This window comes from Mobula birostris, chromosome 11 (assembly GCF_030028105.1).
Source record: "Mobula birostris isolate sMobBir1 chromosome 11, sMobBir1.hap1, whole genome shotgun sequence".
NCBI lineage: Eukaryota > Metazoa > Chordata > Chondrichthyes > Myliobatiformes > Myliobatidae > Mobula > Mobula birostris.
This window is the reverse complement of record NC_092380.1, coordinates 97,370,743-97,396,602: the sequence shown is the minus strand read 5'-3', so window position 1 is coordinate 97,396,602 and position 25,860 is coordinate 97,370,743. Positions and strand designations below refer to the sequence as shown.

General features: G+C 40.6%; 1 protein-coding gene across 5 annotated transcripts in view; it reads left to right on the top strand.

Moving 5' to 3' along the window:
* LOC140205268 (protein kinase C-binding protein NELL1-like) overlaps positions 1 to 25,860 on the top strand; it is a 1,028,119-nt gene that overhangs the window by 772,082 nt on the left and 230,177 nt on the right. For all 5 annotated transcript variants that reach the window (XM_072272741.1, XM_072272739.1, XM_072272737.1 and 2 more), the window contains one exon: positions 10,035 to 10,130. In XM_072272741.1, the coding sequence (XP_072128842.1) occupies positions 10,035 to 10,130 (96 nt within the window). The remainder of the gene's footprint in view (positions 1 to 10,034; positions 10,131 to 25,860) is intronic.

Genomic DNA, 25,860 nt, shown 5'->3' with positions numbered 1-25,860 from the left:
ATGATTTAGTGCCGACCTTTCTATATACCAAGAGAATTCCCCTCCATGATCCTGACATCAATTTGCATACCACCAAAAGCTAATGTTATTCAGGCACATGAGATATTAAATGCTGCCATCAGCAACAAAGAAACAGCCTATCTCAATGCCTTTCAGATCATACTTGGGAACTTCATTCAGGCTTGTTAGAAGAAATCGCTGTCTAATTATCACCAGCATATAACCTGCAGCACTGGTGGGGCGGGGGCGGTGGTCCCAACACATTTGACCACTACTGCACTGTGATGAGAAATGCTTACCATTGCATGCCTAGACCGCATTTCGAGCAATCTGATCACTTGGCTGTCCTTCACCTACCTGCGTATAGGCAAAGGCTGAAAAGCAAGGCTCCAGAGATAAGGACAACAAGGCAGTGTTTTACTTATCCATTTTTCTGGTAAATTTACTGGGATCTAATTTTCTACTTTAAGGGTGTCTGGAACGCTGTGGGAGTACCAAACTTGCATAATGCTCTCTGCTCAATGTGTATAACAATAACCTGCTATACAATGAGTGACAGTGGAACATGCAGAAGCAGTGGTCAGTTGACCATTGCTCCCTTTATGTTCCTGAAATGGTTAATTTCAGCTCCACTCAGTCCCCATGGTTTCATGTGACCTGTGAACAATATGGCTCCATGAGTTCTGGCAAGTCTCCAAACAACCTGTTCAAATGGCTCTCTGGTTCATTAAGTCCAGATGCTGAGCACAGGTCACTGTGGAAATATCCTGGGGCAATTCCCATGGGCTGTCTAGCTAGCTGGCTTTGCTCGACTCCATAATTATTTGGGGCAAGGGATTTGAAGAGGAGGAGCTTTTAAAAGCACACATTTCTTTTGCAACTCATTCTAGTCACTGGATTTGAGGATTATCTGACACTGTTAATCCAAAGGTCTTTGGGGGGATAAAACTTAACCACTGTCTGTCAGCTGCTCCAGCAACTGTGTCTTTCAAGCAGATCTGATGACACAGTTCTTCTGCCACTCAACTGCTATTGTCTCCACTGGTACAGTATGTATAAATGTGTATGTATTCTTTTCTCTGCTTAAGTAGCCTCATCATTGACACTTCCTGCTTCAATATATGTACCAACAAATGTGATATTGACTAATTTATTGGCCAGTTTTCAAGTTTGAGAGAGAAATTATTTCAGTGGAAGTTGTGGTGACATGCAATCACTTAATTGCTGTTTGGTTATGAGGATCTGAAAAGAAGACAATAATTTGATTGTGGACACTACTGACAAAATTGGCATCAGATACTTACATAGGTATAGTTCATTGTGCAGAGATTAGTGGGTAGCCTTCACGTATAAGCCTGGTCTCTGGGTGAGATATTCTCTGATTTATTGGCAAGTTAAATTTCAATAAGATTTTAAAATAAGTATATTTCATATTATTATTTTAAATTCTCATTTTAGAAAGCAACAGATTAGGAGAGGGCAGGGAAAGGAGCCACCTTATCTTATAACATTTAAAATACACCTGCTGTGAACTTCATTTTGATTAGTGTGAAGAGATTCTAATGGGGGGAAGAGAACATTTTCAGTAATTCACCACGACCTATTTGACATGCATATCTCCCTCTCCCAATTAAAGAAAGCAAAGAGTGATTAGTTTTGCTTGTCACATGTACATCAAAACATACAGAGAAATTTGTTATTTGCATCAATGCAAATCAGCAAGGATTGCTTTCATCTGCCGAAGGGTCTCGGCCCAAAATGTTGTCTGTACTCCTTTTCCATAGATGCCGCCTGGCCTGCTGAGTTCCTCCAGCATTGTGTGTGTGTGTGGCAAGGATTGTGCTGGGAGCAGCCCACAAGTTTTGCCACGCTTCTGGCATCAACATAGAATGCCCACAACTCACTAACCCTGACTGTATGTCTTTGGACTGCGGGAGGAAACGGGAGCACCCAGAGGAAACCCAAATGGTCACGGGGAAAGTGTACAAACTTCTTATAGGCAGTGGTGGGGATGGAACCCAATCAATGATTGGTGGTGCTGGAATGCCATTGCATTAACTGCTGTGCTACCGCGCCACCCAAGAAGAAGGAGTATGGCAGCAGGTGGTTGAAAATGTCACCATTTATGAGTTTGCCTTCAAGTCATACACTATCCTCACTTGGAAATGCAGTATGCCACTGGTCCTTTGCCGTCATTGGGTCAATACACTACAAGCAATAGAGTGGGAATACCTTCTCCACAAAGTCACTGAGGGAAGAAAAAATGTTGTTCTTTACCCGATCAAGTGGATATGTGGCTCTAGAGCCATTAAAAAGTGTTTGGCCCATTAATGTTAAATAACTTAGTAAGGCTCTTATTTTCAGGGGAAAGAAATGCTGGCCTCACCATTGATATCCAAGCACCTTGAATGAATAAAAAGAGACTTTATAGATTCAAAGTAGGAGTCACCACCTTCCTCTGAAAAGTATTATAGGATGGGTTCTGAATGCTGGCCTTGCCAACATTATCCACATCCTATAAATGACAAAAAAAAAATCCTTTAGGTTAAGCAGGAAAGCTGTGTTGAACACACTTCAAAACAAAGGGTTGAAACTTGACGGAGCATGGCACCTTACAGAGAGAACTTGTGGATTGGACTTTTTCCTTCACTGCCCACCTGCAAGATATCCTGTGATGTGCTCCTGTGATCAGTGGGACCTGTGAGCAATGATGACACTGGCCTGCTTCCTGATCCAACAGGACTTAAGGAACAGAGGAATGACACGAAGGGGGAAGGAGTGAATCACCATCTAATTTGGGACATAGATAGAGAGTAAAAATATCATGTGATGAAAGCAAGAATAAACAATGAAGTGTCAGGGATGTCATTTTGAAACTGGAGTCACTAACAGGTCACATCAAGTAAGAATGGCAGTTTTCAATCTCTTGAAGTTTCAGGTGAACCAGACCTGCTTTTACAAAGCCTGATTCTTCTATGTTCCTAGTTTAGATTTTTCTTTTTTCTCTTTTTAAATTTCATTCAATAGCTCAGCTTAATTTCCCATTGGTTTGGTGAGATCTGATACCCCTCAGCAATCTAATTCTCTCATCTAGCAACCTAAACATTATGCTATCCTACCAGTTTGATTTGGGAGAACATAGTTCATTTAAATGTCAATAGAAATTTTATTACCACAGTGCAGGAGTAAAGTAGCCTAATGGATTAAGTTGCTGTATTTGTATCCAGAGTTGTGAATTTGAATGCCACCATAACATCTAGTTCACCCTCAGGGAAAACAAAAATCTGTCTGCTTTCCTTAATCTGGCCTGTGACTCTCAAGCCACTAATGTAGTTAGCACTTAACTTCTCTATGTAAACCTTGGAATTCAGGGTTCAGTTAGAAAATGAAAAACGCTACCATCCCAGATCCCATAACAAATAAATATGTGAGCAACACACTAACATAGCGGCTAGCATAGTGCTATTGTCGTCCTTCATTGTTCAGTATTGACCATGGATGTTACTTCCTGGCTGCCTATGTGATACACAAGCCAGGGCACTACGATACGGAGAGCAAGCTTTTACCCATGTAGCAGGCTCCCCCTCTCCACGCAGTTGATGAATCCAAAGGAAAGGTGGAGACCGATACAGTTTGACACCAGCGACGTGGCAGCAGTTGCCAGTCAGTGTTGAACTCAATGTTGAAAAATAATAATTTATTATTATTATTTTTTCCCCCTTTTTTGTATTCAGATAGTTTGTTCTCCTTTGCACACTGGTTGTTTGCCCACCCATTTGATTATGGTCTTTCACTGATTCTATTTTGGTTCGTGGATTTACTGAGAATGCCCACAAGAAAATGAATCTCAGGGTTGTATATGGTGACATGTATATGTATTTTGATAATAAATTTACTTTAAACTCAATGTGGCACTGGTTTAGGGACTCCAGTTCCAGATTTTTCCTTAGGACTTACTCCCAAAGCCTTCCTTAGGAGTGAGTCTAGCTGCAAGGCAGTGGAGTTTTGAGATCAGAGCTTTCATAGTCCTAGATGAGCTGCCAATCACAGCTGGTGAGCCTCAACTGTCCAAAGCAACTGGTTCTAAGGTGCTGGTAACCCAGCTTTGCTCCTTCTCCTGTCAATAGCAATGGTTCCATCTGGCTTAGTAGCGAAGCCACACATGAAGGCCAGGAGCTGGACTTGGTTGACAGAGGCTATTTGAGATGTATGCCTTTGGGAGCATTTAATAGGTAATATGAGATTATCCCCACAACCAACCCTGGCTATAGAAACCTTCAAGGAATCCTAATGCTGTTACAGCACCAGCAACTTGAGTTCAATTCCCACTGCAGCCTGTAAGGAGTTTGTACATTCTCCTCTTGACCGTATGGGTTTCCTCTGTGTGCTCTAGTTCCCTCCCATATTCCAAAGATATACAGGTTAGTAGTTTAATTGGTCACATGGATGCAATTGGGTGGTGCAGGGTTATTGAGCTGGAAGGGCTGTATCTGTAAAATAAAATAAATATTATATCATGGAAGCATAGCAATACAAATTCTGAGATCACCACTTTCTGTAGGTATAACGCAATGAAGGTTGTTAGGTAGAGCCTATTTCCTGCATGTGTTGTATTTTCTGTACAAATCTAATAAATATTTGATCCTGATGGGCAGTCGGTTGGTGAAGGGGTCAAGGATCTATTCTTTGTCTCCAGAATCATTAGTGTTGATGTGTAGACAGGTACCTCCATATGCATTCAGTATAGCAGAATGATTATTAATGGGCTGGTGAAAATCCCCCGTTTTTCTATCAATATGGGAATAGCATAATCATTTTTCCTGTAGTTTTCACAGTACTAATTTTATGCCTTGTTATCTTGTCAGAAATGGGAACACAGAGCAGTACTTACTTCTTCACAAAGACGAATGATAGGAGGGAGAGAAACTGGGCAGTTAAGTGCCTGGTGGCATGTTATATGTTGAAGTAGAATACCCAGTGTAATGTTGCATCCTTTGGGGAAAGGGGAAGAATACTGGGAAATCTTTTTGGGCAATTGTGTGTTGGTAAGTCACAGGAGATTTAGGATTACAGGGGAAACATAATAGGGGCTATTGTGGTGTAAGTGCATAAGGAGGTTGGTGTTAGGATCTCACACGTTGAGGAGCAAGGACTCAGGTCCATAGGGGTGAGAGAGGTGGGAGGGTTGGAGCCTACAAATAAACGGCAACCCTAATCTTGTTCCATGTTATTAAAACTAGGATTCATGGGGGAATCAATGTAAAAACTAGGTGATATGATGGTAATGCAGTGCTCAGCACATCACTTTCCGGTGCCCGCATCACCAATTGGAAAACAATTCCCTCTGCTGTCTGTAAGAGTTTGTATGTTCTCCCTGTGACCACGTGGGTTTCCTCCAGGTGCTCCAGTTTCTTGGGTTTGCTATGTTGGTGCTGAAGCGTGGCGACACTTGTGGGCCATTTGCTTGAGTGGCAAGGAAATCTTGCCAGGTGATTGCGGGTAACTCACATCAGAGTTGTCCAGTCAGACTTACTATCACAGACTCTGGTGGAACATTATTTTTAATAGCCTAATGCGGAAAATAGTGTTTTGCAATTGAATTCCTATGCTTATTAACATGAACCATGGAAATTCACAATGTGGAACAAATCAAGCTTTTCATTAGGAAGTCCTAAACTTCCAATGAGGGAGTCAATTAAATTAGCATCCAGTAAGTATCTACTCACAATACTTAATTGCTGATGCGGCCTCTTTGATGGTTCAACATTATACTTAAGTGATCAATGGATTTAGTAATGTGGCAATGCAATCACCCAAGGCATACAGTGTTAGGTAGCTGTTCAAGGGAGAACAGCTATTGCTGAGTGTTTAGCCTGAGAGATAATCACTTCATTTATCTTGTCCCAATATCAATCCTTTGACAAACAGTCAATGAGAAAGGTAATAGTTTGATTCCTTTGGTGGTGGCTCACCCCTTTAATTTCTGAAGTGAGCATTTCTGAAGTGAAATTTCAGAAATAAATTGCGTAGCAATTTAGAAGAATGGGAGATGATTGCATTGAAATGGGTGGCCAACACATTTATTCCTACATGCGAGATATTTTGCAGATGCTGGAAAATTTGAGCGACACGAACAAAATGTTGGAAGGACTGAGCCGTTCTGATGGCATCTATGGAGGAGTCAATGTTTCAGGCCAAGATCCTTCATTAGGACTGATGAAGAGTCTGAACCTGAAATGTCGACTGCTTATTCCCCTTCATTAGATGTTGCCTGACTTGCCAGAATTTTATGTGTGTTTCTCAACATTTCCAGCATCCGCAGAACCTTTCGTGTTTATGTATGTCGCCTTTCTCCCTGCTATTTAGAGCCTTGGGTGGTTGCATAGCAAATGAGAAACAAACACAATGCAACCCAAATTTATTCTCCAGTGGCTTAGGAAATTGCTGTTTTTTTCTGGCATTTGTATCATCCGTTTGTGCAAATAATAAATTCCAGCATGTCAAATCTCAAAGAAAGCAAAATTAATGGATGATCTACACATATTTACTGTGCCAATAAAATTGCCTGGATTTTAATTTCTCAGTTCTTAGGTATATAGTGATGGAATCAAGTCAGAATCAATTTCTATTGCGAAGAATTCTAAGGATATTACTTGTGTTTTGAAAATTGCATTCTGCAGTTGTGTCCCTTGAAGACCAGTTGCTTAGTTAGATTTAGTTTTACTATATATAATTCTGGATTGGTGGTATATCTATTTGCTTTTTTTCCTGCAACTTTAGTAGCATATATCTTTTTATAAGATCCATAATATGTTGAAGCATTTGTTTCCTTTGTGGTATGTTTTAACTTTTGCATATTTGATTTTATTTTTGGTGAAGGAAAGGGAATTCTCCTTCCCTTCTGCTCATTGTTTGCTTGGCATTTCTTTTCTTTCAAGTAATCAGCAGAAACCTTGTACTTCAATGTGTGAGTGTGGTACATCATCACAGTGTTTTTCCACATTGATGATCAAAGTTCAAAGGAAACATCATCAAATTATGTATCTATCACCATACACTACACAGAGATTCACTTTCTTACAGGCATTCACAGTAGAACAAAATATAATAGAATCAATGAAAAACTACACACAAAGACTGACAAAAAAACAATGTGCAAAATAAGACAAATAGTGAAATATAAAAAAAGTAAACAGATAGCCAATAATAAATGATAAAATTTTAATGAAGATGAAGGTCTCACTCTAAGTAAGAACTGGAATTTGATTGTAAACAAGGTGGGATAGTGGACACCTGACTGGATGAGGACTAACAAATCAGGAGGGATGGACAGTAGAGGTATAAATACCACTGGACTAGATATGCTCAGGCATCATCCCTGATGAAGATGGCAGAGTCTGTCATCAAAGCATCAGTTAAAATTGATATCAGTACCTGGCTGGAAGCCCGAGAAGAGTTTATTTGTAAGCAATTAGTGTTTAAAGGACACAACTGCAGAATGCAATTTTCAAAACAGCTTTATATTTTTGAATCAAGGATTGAGTTATATAATCCAGATGGAGAGATTTGAATTTCTATCAGTATATTAAATATCTGGATCCTTCATTGTCTGTGTAAATATGATTTTAAAAACATACCTCTGATATTTGGTCTGACAGGAGATAATTGAGATGTGCCAAATCCATTCAGTCTTTCCAATCTCCTTCAAGATAGTTGGGGGTTAACTCATGGGTTTTGAGACTAAATGTGATTATATCTACTTCTCAAGTCCTGGGATCCTACAGGGAAGAATCTGACCTTTCAACCTACCATGCCGATGTTGACCATCGAATAACCATCTACTGTCATCATTATTCTGTGCCATGCTGTATGACGTGGGCGATCATGGTCCTCATGACCATTATTGTTCTTGGCAAATTCTCCAACAGAAGTGGTTTTCCATTGCTTTCTTCTGGACAGTGTCTTTACAAGATGGGTGAACCCAGACCTTACTCTTTAGAGATTGTCTGCCTGCGCCATCTGTGCTAAATCCATTTACCAGCGCTTGGTTAGTGGTCTTCGATGGCTTGACAATTCAAGTACTTATCTGTTGTGAAAGTACGTAACTCCACTAACTTCTCAAGCAGTGGTTTTCAGATTGAAATGTTTCTCTAAGTAAAAGGTAATGTCCTCAGATATCCTCTAACCTTCCTACACTTCATCTGAAACCTATACTGGCTTTTCATGCACAGTACCTAGCTGGTTAAGATAATAACTAAAGGAAAGTGTAAGATAATGCTATATAGCTGCTTGTACTTTCAGTGCAAGGTATGACCTTTCTCCCAGGTATGATACTTGCTGCTTGGCCAGCTGCAAGGATCCTTTCCTCTGATTCACTGATCATCCTTTTTCTCTGTTGGCTGTGCTATTCCTCGACAGAAGGCACCAAATTCAGAAAGGTATCTGAAAAATATAAACCTGCACTCTGTAGCCTTCGCAAATTTTTGGGCAGCCTAGATTGAGATCAATGAAGGACACGTTTCCTTGTCACTAACTGCATAATGTAGGCCAATGATAACTCATGTGTAAGCAATAAAATGTTGATGTGTTATAGTCAAAGTCAAAGTGAGTTCGTTATATTATGCACAAGTACACGTACGTACAGGTGCAATGAAAAGCTTACAGTAGCATCAGAGGCATATTTTATTACAATGTTCAAAAATAAAGCATAAATTAAACATAAACCATACAAAATTATACACAGAACAAATAAAGAGTCCATTGCAGTACAAAGGGGTCATTGTGTTGCAATACAGTGGCTGTGGTTAGGGTTGTTCATGCTGGTTCAAGAAACAAATGATTGCAGGGAAATAGCGGTCTTGAAGCTAGGATTTCAATCTTTAGTACTTATAGGAAAAGAAGCATGTTTTGGGGCCATGTATCCAATTATTGTCTGTATTATGTTTGTGCTGCCCATCCTCACACGGGGTTAAGGTACGAAATCACGTGATTTTGGGCTGTGGTTAGTGGGTGGCGCTCAGCATTGGGCAGTGATAGAAATAAATGATATAATCATCTGTCTACCTGCATGGCGGCATAGACAGGGGGTGAGTAGGAAGCGCAAATTTTTTGTTAACCATTCATCTCAGTTTGAATTTGATCCTATTATGCTTGTTTCATAGAATAGTACAGCACAGTACAGACATTTCGGCCCACAATGTTGTGCCAACCCTCAAACCCTGCCTCCCATATAAGCCCCCAACTTAAATTCCTCCATATACCTGTCCAGTAGTCTCTTAAACTTCACTAGTGTATCTGTCTCCACCACTGACTCAGGCAGTGCATTCCACGCACCAACCACTCTCTGAGTAAAAAACCTTCCTCTAATATCCCCCTTGAACTTCCCACCCCTTACCTTAAAGCCATGTCCTCTTGATGTGAGCAGTGGTGCCCTGGAGAGGAGGCGCTGGCTATCTACTCTATCTATTCCTCTTAATATCTTGTATACCTCTATCATGTCTCCTCTCATCCTCCTTCTCTCCAAAGAGTAAAGCCCTAGCTCCCTTAATCTCTGATCATAATGCATACTCTCTAAACCAGGCAGCATCCTGGTAAATCTCCTCTGTACCCTTTCCAATGCTTCCACATCCTTCCCATAGTGAGGCGACCAGAACTGGAGCGAGGCGACCCATTCATTTTTATTTACATGAATTACGGAAGGATCAAATGATTTCATTGTTGGTTTGTAATAAAGGATTAAATGTACATTTTCGATGTGTTAGAAGTGCATCATACAGTGCGATACTCCTTCATTTAACCTCTCAGTGACTTTGACTTCGTTTTCAAGTAGTTGCTGCCCTATGGTTTCTTTAACAAAAAAATCACTCTGTTCTTGGTGATTATTTTAGACACAAATGTTAACTGTTTATTCCCCTCCATAGATGCTGTCTGATATGCTGAGTTCTTCCAGCATTGTATATGTTGATTGGAGATTATTTGCTTTGATCCTGTGTGGATCACACATATTCTGAAATTCTTACTTTTTCTCTTTCAAGCATTATGTAAAGAAGGATGCAGGAATGGTGGAAGCTGTGTTGCTCCAGAAGTGTGTGCCTGCCCTCCTGGGTTCACAGGAAGAAGCTGTGAGATAGGTAAGGTTAACATTCTTTCGCTTGTTTAGCCCAGGTTGTCGCCTTTTCTCAAGAACAAAATTTGCATGTAGAGCTTGAAATTTTCAACTTCGAGTTTAGTATTTTTTAAAGTACTTCAAAGAAAATACATGCTAGTATTTATGTATTTATGCACATTTTATTCTATATCTGCACTTAGAGCTTTATTTTTATATAATTCCTTATTCTGTATAATTGTTGAATATTGATTTTTTTTTGCATATTGTGCCAACACACCTCAACAACTTCGTAATACATGTAACTGCATATGGTGAATAAAGTTGATCAAACAATCAAAAAAAAGTTAAGAGGATAAATTAGCTTTCCATAAGACCACAGGCCCATAAGACATAGAAGTAGAATTAGGCTTTTTGGGCCATCAAATCTGCTGCGCCATTTCATCATGGCCGATTTATTTTCCCTCTAAACCCCATTCTCCTGTCTTCCCCCGGTAAAAATTGATGCCCTGACTAGTCAAGAACCTATCAAACTCATTTTTAAATATGCCACTGTCTTAGCCTCCACAGCCATCTGTGGTAATGAATTCCACAGTTTCGTCACTCTCTGGCTGAAGAAATTCCTTCTCATCTCTGTTGTAAAAGGACGTCTTCTATTTTAAGGCTGTATCCTCTAGTCCTGGACTCCCCCACCATAGGAAATATCCTCTCCACATCCATCCTATCTCGGTCTTTTATTCTCTATAACCTGCAATTATCTATATTAACAAAAGGTGCCTATTGGAACCTACAATACCTTGTGTAAATTTATCACTTTCTGCTTTTTTCAACCAAAATGTCTCGCTAATGACATGCACATCTCACAGCAAGTGTCACTACCCAAGCTGCAAACTGTACTGAGCATTCTTAAACCAAATGAATAAAAATGTAGGCAACACACATCAAAGTTGCTGGTGAACACAGCAGGCCAGGCAGCATCTCTAGGAAGAGGTGCAGTCGACGTTTCAGGCCGAGACCCTTCGTCAGGACTAACTGAAGGAAGGGTGAGTAAGGGATTTGAAAGTTGGAGGGGGAGGGGGAGATCCAAAATGATAGGAGAAGACAGGAGGGGGAGGGATGGAGCCAAGAGCTGGACAGGTGATAGGCAAAAGGGATACGAGAGAATCATGGGACAGGAGGTCCGGGAAGAAAGACAAAGTGGGGGGGACCCAGAGGATGGGCAAGGGGTATATTCAGAGGGACAGAGGGAGAAAAAGGAGAGTGAGAGAAAGAATGTGTGTATAAAAATAAGTAACAGATGGAGTACGAGGGGGAGGTGTCTCTGGAGACAGCTTATCCACTGATGTCTACTATAAGCCTACTGACTCTCACAGCTATCTGGACTATTCCTCTTCTCACCCTGTCTCTTGCAAAAACGCTATCCCCTTCTCGCAATTCCTCCGTCTCCGCCGCATCTGCTCTCAGGATGAGGCTTTTCATTCTAGGATGAGGGAGATGTCTTCTTTTTTTAAAGAAAGGGGCTTCCCTTCCTCCACTATCAACTCTGCTCTTAAACGCATCTCCCCCATTTCACATACATCTGCTCTCACTCCATCCTCCCGCCACCCCACTAGGAATAGAGTTCCCCTGGTCCTCACCTACCACCCCACCAGCCTCCGGGTCCAACATATTATTCTCCGTAACTTCCACCACCTCCAACGGGATCCCACCACTAAGCACATCTTTCCCTCCCCCCCATCTCTGCATTCCGCAGGGATCGCTCCCTACGCGACTCCCTTGTCCATTCGTCCCCCCCCATCCCTCCCCACTGATCTCCCTCCTGGCACTTATCCATGTAAGCGGAACAAGTGCTACACATGCCCTTACACTTCCTCCCTTACCACCATTCAGGGCCCCAAACAGTCCTTCCAGGTGAGGCAACACTTCACCTGTGAGTCGGCTGGGGTGATATACTGCATCTGGTGCTCCCGATGTGGCCTTTTATATATTGGCGAGACCCGACGCAGACTGGGAGACCGCTTTGCTGAACACCTACGCTCTGTCCGCCAGAGAAAGCAGGATCTCCCAGTGGCCACACATTTTAATTCCACATCACATTCCCATTCTGACATGTCTATCCACGGCCTCCTCTACTTTAAAGATGAAGCCACACTCAGGTTGGAGGAACAACACCTTATATTCCGTCTGGGTAGCCTCCAACCTGATGGCATGAACATCGACTTCTCTAACTTCCGCTAATGCCCCACCTCCCCCTCGTACCCCATCTGTTACCTATTTTTATACACACATTCTTTCTCTCACTCTCCTTTTTCGCCCTCTGTCCCTCTGAATATACCTCTTGCCCATCCTCTGGGTTACCCCCCCCCCCGTCTTTCTTCCCGGACGTCCTGTCCCATGATCCTCTCATATCCCTTTTGCCAATCACCTGTCCAGCTCTTGGCTCCATCCCTCCCCCTCCTGTCTTCTCCTATCATTTTGGATCTCCCCCTCCCCCTCCAACTTTCAAATCTCTTACTCACTCTTCCTTCAGTTAGTCCTGACGAAGGGTCTCGGCCTGAAACGTCGACTGCACCTCTTCCTACAGATGCTGCCTGGACTGCTGCGTTCACCAGCAACTTTGATGTGTTTTGCTTGAATTTCCAGCATCTGCAGAATTCCTGTTGTTTGCGTGAATAAAAATGTAAATTCTACAAAGTCGCTTCAATAGATTTTATTGGTGAAGAAAGAAACAGGTTTTCTAAGTAAGCCTTCAGGGTTTTGTCTTGTTGGGTAAATTTGAAAAATTCAAGCATCCTCATTTTGATAAAATTATTTTACAAAGAGTTGGTCAAAGTTCACCTGCTTTTGGTTGTCTTCGATACTGGTATGTTTAATTTCTGTTGACCTGTTTGAATGCATTGTAGTCAGAGCAATCTCACTTTAATGTTGTATTTCAGCTGTAGCCACTTCTTGAAAGTCTATCAATCAAGGTATTACTCGAAAGTTTTCTTTCCCTGATCTCGTGAGAAATTCTTCATCCTTTTTGACAGTGACAGCTTCCAGCACTTCCAATATGTAGTTCAACCAATTCTTTCTTTCATGTCTCCATTCATTTTTAATGGCTTTCTCTTTGAATTTATGCTTAATATGTTCTGTGCATTTTATGTCCCTCTGTACTCATAATTTTTAGCTATGCCCTCATGCACTTTTTCTACTGTATCATCATTAACAGACCTCTATCATTTTGAAAATTTCTTCCGATTGCTCTTTGCTTTAGTACCTTTAGAATCCTAAGAAGTAATTGAGACTCTTGAGACTTGGTACCTCCCTGCTGCAAACTTTGTAGGTTCACCATCCATTTATGTAAGTGAATGGGGAACCAAGATTTTGCATGTGCTTCTGAGTGGTGTATCCTCAATCTCGTGAAGCAATAGTACCACCCTCTATAATAAGAATTAAGGAAAAACCATGACCCAAATAATTTTCGGAGGTGCTGTCACTCAACTATTGTGAACTCACTGTGCATGCTGGCACATGCAAGTAAGGCTTTTGCTGAATATCTGGTGATATAATGACATTGGAACAATGGCAGTTGAGAAGCAATTCCTGACCAATAGAATCAGAATCAAGTTTATTATAACCGGCATATGTTGTGAAACTTATTAACTTAACGGCAGCAGTACAGTGCAATACATGATAAACATAGAAAAATAAATAAATGGATTACAGTAAGTATATATATGTATATTAAACAGTTAAATTAAAAATAATTATGCAAAAACAGAAATAATAATAAAAAAGTTTGGTAGTGTTCATGGATTCCATATCTGTTCAGAAATTGGATGGCAGAGTGGAAGAAGCTGTTTCTGAATTGCTAAGTGTGTGCCTTTAGGCTTCTGTACCTCCTTCCTGATGGTAACAATGAGAATAGGGCATGTCCTGGGTAATGGGGTTCCTTAATAATGGACGCCACCTTTCCGAGGCACCACTCCTTGAAGATATCTTGGATACGACATCTGTCCACGTACAGTAAGGCACCTGAAATTCAGATCACTGAATATTGATGGAAAGAATGTTGAATTGAGTTAGGAAGCTGCTGCAACATTATATTGGCTGCTATACATATCTCTAGGTTGAAGCAATTTTCCATAATATAATGATGTACCTTTAAAAAAGAGACAATGAATTCAAAAGCTTAGTGGCCAAGAATTCTAAAACAGAAATACAGCAATAATTGACAACAAAGGTCACAATCTAGCAATATATTTTGATATACCAGGCAACTCTTTTTATTTTTTGATGCCTTTACATATATTAAAAATATTCACATAGAAATTTTGAGGAGACTTGTTTTTGCTGTTGTCTATTGTCAAATTCACAATTAAATGCCAAAACCTGGATGGAGTTAAAAATAAAGGTGGTAAAAATGAATGATGGTATATTCCCTATATCTTTAGTTTGGACCAGTGTTCTATAATAATGAAAAAATAATATAGTGATCTACCATCTGTTCTCTATAATTTCTAAGATTAATGAAGCTATTATGAAGGAGTTTACAGACAGGTAACTGCTGAATAAATATCTAACTGAACCCCATATATCCCATAATAAAATGAATCACATGCCAACCCCAAAGATAGAATAATTACACAATATTTCACCAATAGAAGAAATGAAGCCACACCACATAATAGTTTACTTAATTATTCACTGGTGAAGTAACTTGTACATTTTTATTTAAAAGAATATATAAGTATTTTGGTAATAGGCAGAATAATTGTTGAATCATTCATTTTAATTTGATTCCTGAAACATCTGCCTTCGTGTCATTCTTTTTCACAACTTCCTGATGCATGGCTGTGCAGCACATGTAACCCGCAACATTTATGAACCTGAATGTTGGAAGTGAACAGGCACTGTAAAAATCAGTTCACATCTGTATAGGAGTTGATTTCTGCCATCTAGGGTCATCAATCTGAGGGGAAAAAATCCTTTATTAGGTTCAAAAGGCATTCTGCTTCCCCCTATAAGTATTAGGTTAAGGTTAATAATTTTAAATAATCACCAAATTTCAAAAGATTATTTGCTCCATTAATATTGTACCATGTATACGCATTATATTTTAAATTCTTCAAATGAAATTTGCGAAAATATGAACAAAAATGATAATACAGTCTTTAATAAGTAATCGTCCATAGGCCAGAGTGTGTGCACAGTTGAAATTTAGCAGGATAAAAACTGGTGATCTGAAGGTAGTTTAAAATAAGATGCTCTTATTCAGACCTTTCCTGAATTAAACGGAATTAAATGTACCATTCTAGTGGTCGCTGAGCCAGTGCTTTGTAAAGGGTAATCATGCTTTTGTAATCAATGTCTCCTTTTATGAAATCCAGGATATTTAAATATTATTAACTGCTTTCTCAACCTATTATGTCACTTTCTAAGACATAAACATATATTCACGCATATTCCTCAGTTTAAAATTATATCCTTCGGTCCATAATCTCACTATCTTTTCCAGCTAAACTTTATGACTTGGTGCTCACTGAATTTGAGGACACAAGAGATTCTGCAAATGCTGGAAATCCAGAGCAACACACAAACACACACACACACACACACACACACACACACACAATGTTCAATGTTGAGGAACTGCAGGTCTCATCATGAAACACTGACTGTTTATTCCTCTCCATAGATGCTGCCTGACCCAGTAAGCTCTTACAGCATTTGGTGTGTGCTGTTCCATATTAAATTTGAGGTCCTCTAAACTTTGTGTAATTCCCGTTCAGGAATATTAGTAAACTGCATTTCAAATAATAACAAAAAAGTGGTAAGAACATATAATGAAACAAAAATGTTCTGAAATGACACTTTCCCAACTTTCCACTGGTTTCATAGCAACTGGCTGGGTGTACTAAAGCACAAAGCTGCCTCCTTCACAGTTGTCTTATCACTTCTGCAGAAGCATGTATGAGAAGATTGATGACTGTGCTCTTAAATTGTGCTCCAGTTTTTACATCAGTGCCACAGAATAAATGGGCCATTAAATGATATATTAGAGTTGTTCTAGACCCTGCTTATAATGGAAACTCCAAAGGATATTTCTGGCATGTTTGAAGTGAAGAGTTCACATCAAAGTTTCTTAATCATATTTCTTGTGAAATCTCCTGAAGTACTCAGGGTGCAGTGAATTACTTTTTAAAGTGAACTGCATTTTGGTACTTTGACAATTTTATTTTATTTGAAAATTGAATGACAGTTTAGTAACCGCAATTTATGAAATCTCTACCTTGGCATTTCTACCACGTAGGATTCTAGCTGAGCAATTGATTTATCACGGTATGACATCCCTGGATAAATCTGACAAATATATATATTTGCAGTGGATTCTACTCTAAACGCTGCACTTTTGTGATAGTTCCTAAGTTGGTGAAAATGCTGATATCTGAGCAACAACAAATGGCTGTTTCAATACTTAGTTGAAACACAGGGCTCGATTGTCACAGGGGTTTTATGGATTCTTTCTAATGAGAGCAAGCAAAATACAATAGTATTTTGAAAACCATTCCAATTTCATTCCAGGCAATGCCTATAGACTCTTGGATTTTTCTCACAAGCACGTCATTCTGAAAGCATCTTGGTGTTGAGAAGAAAGAGCCTCTAGTTGTTTAGCTCCCTGGTAGCCTAACTGTCATTCTCTGACTAGCATTTGAGTTAAATGTTTCTTTTTCAATCTTAGATTTTGTTTTGGCAATGTGAGTCCCCCTCTTATGTATTCCTGAACATCTGAAGTTGAAGAAATTTAGTGATGTTTACTCAAATATTTTTTTATCCATTGCCATTCCTAGTACAATGGGTAATGTACTAGGAAGTTAAGCCCATCACCCCTGCGGGGGCCTAGCAGCTCACCAGAGTAGTCTGTTCTGGGCCACTTTTTCAAGTTGTGCCCAGGTATAGCTCAACTTCCTGGTTTCAGCTACAAGGTCACATCACCAGATGTTCTTTGGCTGACCTTACTTATAGAAGATTGATTGCCCCTGTGGCTTCCATTGACTTGTAGCATTCATCACATGATTACATCTTGGCGAAGGTCCTTCCTCTCCAAGGATGAGATCCTTGGAGCCGCTGTTGGCACTTCTGTGGCTTGGGATCTTTACAGGAAGGGGTGCTAGCCCCATGCCCAACCACAGGTACTGTCCATCACAGAGTTAATGTACTAGGAAGTAACTAACATAAGGTTCAGCCTTCAGGCACTTATTTAATTCCAACATGAAAGACCAAGTCAGCTGATCTTCTTTATGGGCAGTTCATCCTTGAGAATGGTGACCTGCAATGTAAAAATAATATTCTTCCCTGCCTCTCTAGTTCTTTTGACAGTTACCTGTCTGGTTGTTGACCGCTGGAAATTTCTTCAATTATAAGATGTATCTTGGACATCTTCCAAAGTCAACCTTATGGAATAATGTTTTCCTAGCAAAGCTATAGTATTCTTATACAAAAAGAAATGTTGTTAAAGAGCTGTCTTCATAATCACATGAGAGCTGAGGAAAATGCTGCAGGCTGGTATTTCAAAGCCCTTGGCAATTTCAGTGTTGTCAAGTTACGGAAATCTTGTTTGGCACCAATAGGTCTACAGTGACATGGATTCTGCTGAAACTGCTGCTTATTAACCTTGTTTACTCACCTTATTTACTCTCTTAAGGCACTAAGTAACAGCAACTGTTACTCTGTTTGTATTCTAAGTTTGATTGACTTTTATTTATTCTTTTGTGCTACTGTTGTTACAGGGAAATAACATAAACTGCAAGGTGACCAAATTTGTTGCTTTATGGGGTCTGAATGGCTGCTGACACTTTTGAGTGCTTGATATACAGGTGTGCATGGGCTTTCAGGTTAGTGCATGATGTCCAATGGAGTACAGTATTGTGCAAAAATCTTAGACTTCTGTAAAGTGCAGATGATTTCAAAGTAAAAAGTTCTAAATATCAAAAAATTACTATAGAGAGCAGTAAACAGTAAAAAAGCTAAACCAAATCAATATTTGGTATGATCACCCTTTAAAACTGCATCAATTCGGTTAGGTATTCTGTTGCGCAGTGTTATAAGAAAATCGGCTGATGGTTGTTACAAGCATCGTGGAGAACTTGCTACAGTTCTTCTGTAGACTTTGGCTGTCTCGCTTGCTTCTGTCTCTCCAGGTAATCCCAGACAGACTCGATAATGTTGAAATCAGGGCTGTCTGGAGGCCATGCCATCTGAAACCAAATATAAAAACGTCTAAGGTGCCTAACACTTTTGCACAGTCCTGTACAAGTGCAGTCACATCAAATGTTCCACCATACTTGTGAAATTCATAAGAATATCGAAACTTGTTTTGGAAATCCTTTGTATTTTAGAAATCATTAGTAATTTGGAAATCTTTTATAAGATAGAAAGCCTCTGTGAGTTTTAAATGTGTTTTGTGAGTTTTGTCTGGGGTTAAATGTGTGTCACGTTTTGTTGAACTGTGTTTTTACTATTTTGTTAGTTTGAAGTATCTCCTCCTTGGTAGGGATAGGGGACCCACCAGTCAAATAGTGAGTATCAGCAGCTAAACTCTCTGTGAAGGATAAACAAGTACGTGAACTCGTCTTTGAAGAGCAGATAGCCAAATATAGCCATACTTTAGTGAGAGGACCCAAAGCTATCTATATCAGATAGGACAGGATCTTCGTTTGAGTTTAGAACTTTGTGGTCGGCAAACCCAATACCATCACAGAGGATGTTTTTCCTTCTTTATGCACAGGACTTTAACTTTCCCTTTTTCCTGGCCATACGATCCCTCCTCTCACCACCGGCCATACAGTCTCCCCTCTCACCACTGGCCATACAATGTCACGAGACCTGAAGTGGCATCTTGTAAGTGTCTCTGTATATAGGCTGAGGTGAGGAAGGAAGCATTGACCAATTACCACCATGCATTTGTGCTATGGGCATCTGAAAGACAGCTGTCATAGTTGTATTGAAGTGATAGTTTTTTTAAAAATATGTTTTGGGAGTGGTACTCCTTGAGGCAAATGGAACTGGTTATGCTGTAGTGGGGTATGGACATAAGGTAGAGTGAAGTTTATCAGATGCAGTCTTACAGCATATCCACAGAGGGCATTTCTTCATCATGACGAGGTTGTGAAATTTACAGCTGAAGATCCCATCAGAAAGGTGTGCTGGCTGAATGATCAGAGGAATCTGATAAGCCTTATAGAATAGTCCATAATATGTGACAACAGTTAAAGTTTCACTCTCCAGTACTGGTGTGAGCACAGACTGAATGGGGGACAAGAGAGACCTGTCCTTCAAGAGCCACGCGGCTGTTTGGTCAGACAGGTGAATTCTGGTGGGGACAGTGAATTACCTTGGATAAGCCATGCAGTCTGTGCAGCTGGATATGGAATATGGTCTAACATTCCCTGAACACTCAGGAGGCCCACAGTCTGTGTAGATTCACATTCCCACACCATCTGCTGCTCCCTTCTGATGGCTTTGTATTTATGAAGTACCTTTCCTTCCTCAATGAAGTACCGTGCAGTCGTAGAATACTTACTGTATCTCTTTCAAAGAACAACCCAAAGGTCTGTACAGACAATGAATTATTTTTTTTAAGCTTAATCACTGTTGTGGTGTAGAAGATGTGAAGAATTCCCGCTGCTAGTGTGGATGGCAACTGCAGGATGAAACACAAGAGTAGGAGTGTTGTCCCTGGAAAATCTCTTTGGGGCTAGGAAAAATAACTGGAGCTGTGCTCCGTTATCCTTTCCTGAGTCCCATTCCTCTCAGCCCTGATCACATTGCAAGCCTGTTGGAATCATTGTGAAAGAACCCATTTTGATGTCTTGCCGGGTATTGGATGAAATACTCTCCTCAACTATCTGTGTGCCAGATTCCAACAAGCGCAGCTCCAAGCAATCAACTTCCCAACAAGCTTGTGACCGCCTGATGATTCCTGTGAACAGATGAGCAGGAGGGAATGTTCAAAACTGATTTCCTACGTAACAGAATTAAAATCAGGTTTAATATCACTGGCATATGTCATGAAATTTGTTGACTTTGTGGCAGCAGTACGTAATAATAGAGAGAAAAACACTATGAATTACAGTATCACACATCAAAGTTGCTGGTGAACCCAGCAGGCCAGGCAGCATCTCTCGGAAGAGGTACAGTCGATGTTTTGGGCCGAGACCCTTCGTCAGGACTAACTGAAGGAAGAGCTGGTAAGAGATTTGAAAGTGGGAGGGGGAGGGCGAGATCCAAAATGATAGGAGAAGACAGGAGGGGGAGGGATGGAGCCAAGAGCTGGACAGGTAATTGGCAAAAGGGATATGAGAGCATCATGGGACAGGAGGCCCAGGGAGAAGGAAAAGGGGGAGAGATGCTGCCTAGCCTGCTGCGTTCACTAGCAACTTTGATGTGTGTTGCTTGAATTTCCAGCATCTGTAGAATTCCTCTATGAATTATAGTAAGTATTTATATATTAAATAGCTAAATTAGATAAGTAGTGCAAAAATAGAAATAATACAAGTAGAGAGGTAGTGTTTCTGGCTTCAATGTCAATTCAGAAATCCGATGGCAGAGGGGAAGAGGCTGTTCTTGAATCACTGAGCTTCTGTACCTCCTTCCTGATGATAGCAAGGAGAACAAGACATGACCTGGGTGGTGGTGGTCCTTAATGATGGGCACCACCTTTTTGAGACATCGCTCCTTGGAAGTGTTCTGGATGGAGTGCTCATGATGGAGTTGTCTAAGTTTACAACTCTATGAAGCTTACTTTGATCCTGTGCAGTAGCCACCCCCACCCCGCCCCTGCCCCCGCCCATAAAAGATGGTGATGCAGCCTGTAGAATGCTCTCCGCGGTACAGCTGTAGAAATCATCAGGTCTAGGCTGAGTGGCAACTCCGAATCAGTTTCATAATGTTAGACCATAAGACTTAGGAGCAGAATTAGGCCATTTAGCCTATCGAGTCTGCCCTGCCAATCCGTCACAGCTGTATTAGTTTCCCTCTCAGCCCTATTCTCCTGCCTTCTGATGTCCTGACTAATCAAGGACTTATCAACCTCTGCTTTAAATATACCCAATGACTTGGCCTCCACAGCAATCTGTGGTAATGAATTCCACAGATTCACCACCCTCTGGCTATAGAATGTTCTTGTAAAGTATGCTTTTCACAAGGTTTGATGCCCTGAGTGCTTTAGCTATGTTCTCATGGAAACCACTTAAACACCATAATCACTACGCCTAGTGTGCACTGGAGCTTCCTATTATACTTAGCTGTCAGTTGTTTGCTTCATTTGTGTGGCACTTGTTATGTACCCCGTAACTGGGTTGCCAAACCAGCAGAAATGGAACACTCGTTGGAGTCTATGATTATTAGGAACTAATAAAGTTTTATTAAAGAAATAAGTAATACAGTACACTAATCGCATGGATATAAATATAACAGGTTAGCAATGATAGTATACACATATACACAGAAATAGGGTAATAGGAATCAGTCAAGTTCTATTGCAGTCTAGGGGTAAAATGAGCAGTCTTAAGTGAAGCAGAGTTCAGTTCAGTTTAGTGCAGTTCGAAGTAATCGCTGTTGTTGTACCGTTGGAGAGAGAGAGAGAGAGAGAGAAAGACGCAGTTGGTTTCAGGCAGACCTCTTGATGTCTTCGCAGTTGGTTTCGGGCAGACCTTTTGATGTCTTCTAATCCCGCTGTGGTCACTGACTGTGACCCCTCCATTCCGGATACGATCATTCTTCCGCGGTGAACCCGGCACCCAGGCAAGGGCGGACACACACCCCAGGTTCCCACCGATCGTACCTTTACACCCTGTGAGCCTCTGGTCGGTTCCCGCGAACCGGACCTCCAAACTCCTACCAACTTGTGGGGGCACACTGCTCTTTCCAGGGTCTCGTGGCGTGTCCCATGCCTTAGCAAACCAGCTCTTTTTATCCCCCTGCTGGGGTATCACCTGTCCATCAAACTTCAAACAGTTCAGATTCAAAGCAACTGGTCTGTCAATATCTGAATTGTGTTTCTTTCTCTTTAATCTCTCTCTTCTCTCTTATTAGCATTTTGAATGTTTCTCCATTATCTTCCGTTTATGTCGCCTCCATTTTAAGTAAGCTGGTTCTTTATTTTTTTGTGAAATTGCCAATCCACGGGCTGTCACTTCTCTTCCATTTGGTTGAGCTGCTGGACTTTGTTTACATCAGATTACAGACCCAGAGAAAGGAGATATTTGCTATACAGTTTAGCCTGTGCCGGGCTTTCCCAGTAATCTATTCCCAGGTGACAAGTAAAATGTTTGTAAGAAAAAGAACAGAATGTCTTCCCCGTACTTTGAATTAATTGAATAGGCTATGATCTAATGTGATACCATCCTTACTTTGCCAAGCTCTAGCTTTTAAATTGCATTGATGACATTTCTACAACCACAATAAGAGAACATGATTTATGTCCATTCAGGGCCATGCAACTTAATTTATATATTTACAATCTATTCTGATATCACTTATGTATTGTACTTCAGTTAGCACTCACTAAATTGCATACATAATTTGTACAAGTAACAGAATAGTATATGAACCCATCCCCATACTTAAAATGTGCAGTCTACTGTTCATCTTTAGGGAGCGAAGTCTCAGAAAAGCAGCATCTGTTATTAAGGACCTCCAGCACCCAGGGCATGCCCTTTTCTCACTATTACCATCAGGTAGGAGGTACAGAAGCCTGAAGGCACACACTCAGCGATTCAAGAACAGCTTCTTCCCCTCTGCCATCCGATTCCTGAATGGACATTGAATCTTTGGACACTACCTCACTTTTTTTTAATATACAGTATTTCTGTTTTTCCACATTTTTTAATCTATTCAATGTATGTAATTGATTTACTTGTTTATTTATTTATTTATTTATTTATTTATTTATTTATTTATTTATTTATTTATTTTTCTCTCTCTCTCTCTCTCTCTCTCTCTCTCTGCTAGATTATGTATGACATTGAACTGCTGCTGCTAAGTTAACAAATTTCATGTCACATGACAGTGATAATAAGCCTGATTCTGATTCTGATTCTGGAAGCGCTTGAGTAATCTAATCAGTTTACTTTATGTTGAGATATAGTAGATTTTGTGCAAGTTTGCTGTCTTTGCTTTCTTGATGTTGATAAAAGTTAATTTCTCTTGGAATGGCAAAATGAAATAGGTAGTGGTTTAACACACCTCAGAGGAGTTCAAATCGAACTAATGGATTGGATTTGAACTGCACCGTCGATCTACATGGGGACCATAGACCTCCATGGGATATAGAGGGTCCCGGTGCGGGTCGATAGTGAGTAGGAATTCAAATGTTTTTGGCATGTAGGTGTGCCAAGGGCTTTGTTTCTGTTCTGTACTTCTCTATGACTCAAGGTAACTTTGCATAGGTTTCAATTCAGCTCATTGTGGACCAGGATTTGCACCAAAGTACTTTCATAGATTCAGAACACATTCAGCTTACTGAGAATGGCTGGTGAGCTGAAATGATTCTGAGGGGACTGCTCACAATATTAGATAACCTATCCACATGACCAGCAACCACTGTCTACCAAAATGGAAACACTCAACTACTCCCAGAGGTAATACCTTATCTCAAGAAGGCTTAGAAAAGATTAGATTCTGGTAAAGTTCTGAGTGGAAGAGTGATGTACCCTTCAAATCAATCTAAGAATCCAAATCCCCTGTGTTTTTTGAAGATAAATGAGTTTGCATTTGTATGTGCTTCTTCCTATGGATGCTGCCTGGCCTGCTGCGCTCCACCAGCACTTTTTGTGTGCTGCGTAAATTTCCAGCATCTGCAGATTTCCTCGTGTTTTCATTTGTATGGTCTAGTTTATTACAAGTACAAGTATGTGCACTGTTGGTAAGATTTATTTCAGGTTTTCTTGACTTAGGACTGTCTATCCACTTTGGTACTGGTTTTAGGGAGTTCCCTCTCCTGAATGAGTGTCTTTTTCTGTTGTCTTCCATTATCTCCTCATTCCTACTGTATTCTCAAACTTGTAAGATTCAGTTCCTGTTCTTTGCAAACTATCCCACAAAATGCTGATCTCCTGACTGTTCCATGCAGTTGGATTATCGCTAGCTCCCTCAGTTTAAGCTCAGGATTCACTCCTTAAAAATTTGCAGTCAATATTCCTCTCAAGATCTCACCCTTGAGTCCTCCCCCTTCGCTCCAACCAGCATCCATTCTGCAACACCTGCCCTTTTCTTGTCAGCTTTCCTATTCCATTCTAACACATGTTGCTGAATCCCAAGTCTTTGGAGTTTGGTGTCCAGCTCTTTGATGTTTCCACCAGTCACTTCTTTCCTTCTCTTGCACCTTTACCAGCAGAAATCTTCAGTGTCTTTAGCCTTCTTGGTTATTTGCTGCCTGTCAGTAATATCATCTCAATTCACACTATCAGGTTCTGCATGTATGCAAATAACAACCCACTTGACCTCACCATCACCATTCAAATCCCCTTCTGATTTGTTTTGGAATGAACTTGTTAACTGGCGCTGAAGGAACAAGTACTTTCTTCAGATGGATATTAAGATATTTGTGCCTTTGATCCAAGACACAAACTCTTTTCCTCTTGAATCCAAGCAAAGGCTCTTGGCCTGAAATGTTGACTGTTTAGTCCTTTCCGAAACTGCTGCCTAATCTGCTGACTTCCTCTAGCATTTTGTAAATGTTACTCTGGATTTCCAGCATTTGCAGAATCTCTTCTGTTTATTCATTTCCCATCTATGTTTCTCTCCTTATTTCCTATCTAATGATAAACTAGATTGTCTGTAGTGTCAATTTATAAGACCATAAAACACAGGCCATTCAGCCATTTGAGTCTGCTCCGTCATTCCATCACGGTTGATTTTTTTTTAACCCTCTCAACCCCATTTTTCTGCCTTCTCCCCATAACTTTTGATGGCCAGATGAATCAAGAGCCTGTCTACCTCTGCTTTAAATAAAAGACCATAAGATATAGGAGCAGAATTAGGCCATTTGGCCCATTGAGTCTGCTCCGCCATTTCATCATGGCAGATCCATTTCCCTCTCAGCCCCAATCTCCTCCCAGTAACAGTTCCTGCCCTGACTAATCAAGACTCTATCAATCTCTGTCTTAAGTATGTTCAAAGACTTGGCCTCCACAGTTGTCTGTGGCAATGAATTCCACAGATTCACCACTCTCTGGCTAAAGAAATTCCTCTTCATCTCTGCTCTAAATGGACATCCCTCTATTCTGAGGCTGTGTCCTCTGGTCCACTCTGTCAAGGTTTTTCAATATTTGATAGATTTTAATGCGATCCCCACTCATTTTTCTGAATTCAGGAAACAAAGAGTAAGGATTAATGGGTCCTTTTCAGAATGGCAGGCAGTGACTAGTGGGGTACCGCAAGGCTCGGTGCTGGGACCGCAGCTATTTACAATATACATTAATGATTTAGATGAGGGGATTAAAAGTAACATTACGCAAATTTGCAGATGACACAAAGCTGGGTAGCAGTGTGAAATGTGAGGAGAATGTTATGAGAATGCAGGGTGACTTGGACAGGTTGGGTGAGTGGGCAGATGCATGGCAGATGCAGTTTAATGTGGATAAATGTGAGGTTATCCACTTTGGTGGCAAGAACAGGAAGGCAGATTACTATCTGAATGGTATCAAGTTAGGAAAAGGGGAAGTACAACGAGGTCTAGGTGTCCTTGCTCATCAGTCACTGCAGGTAAC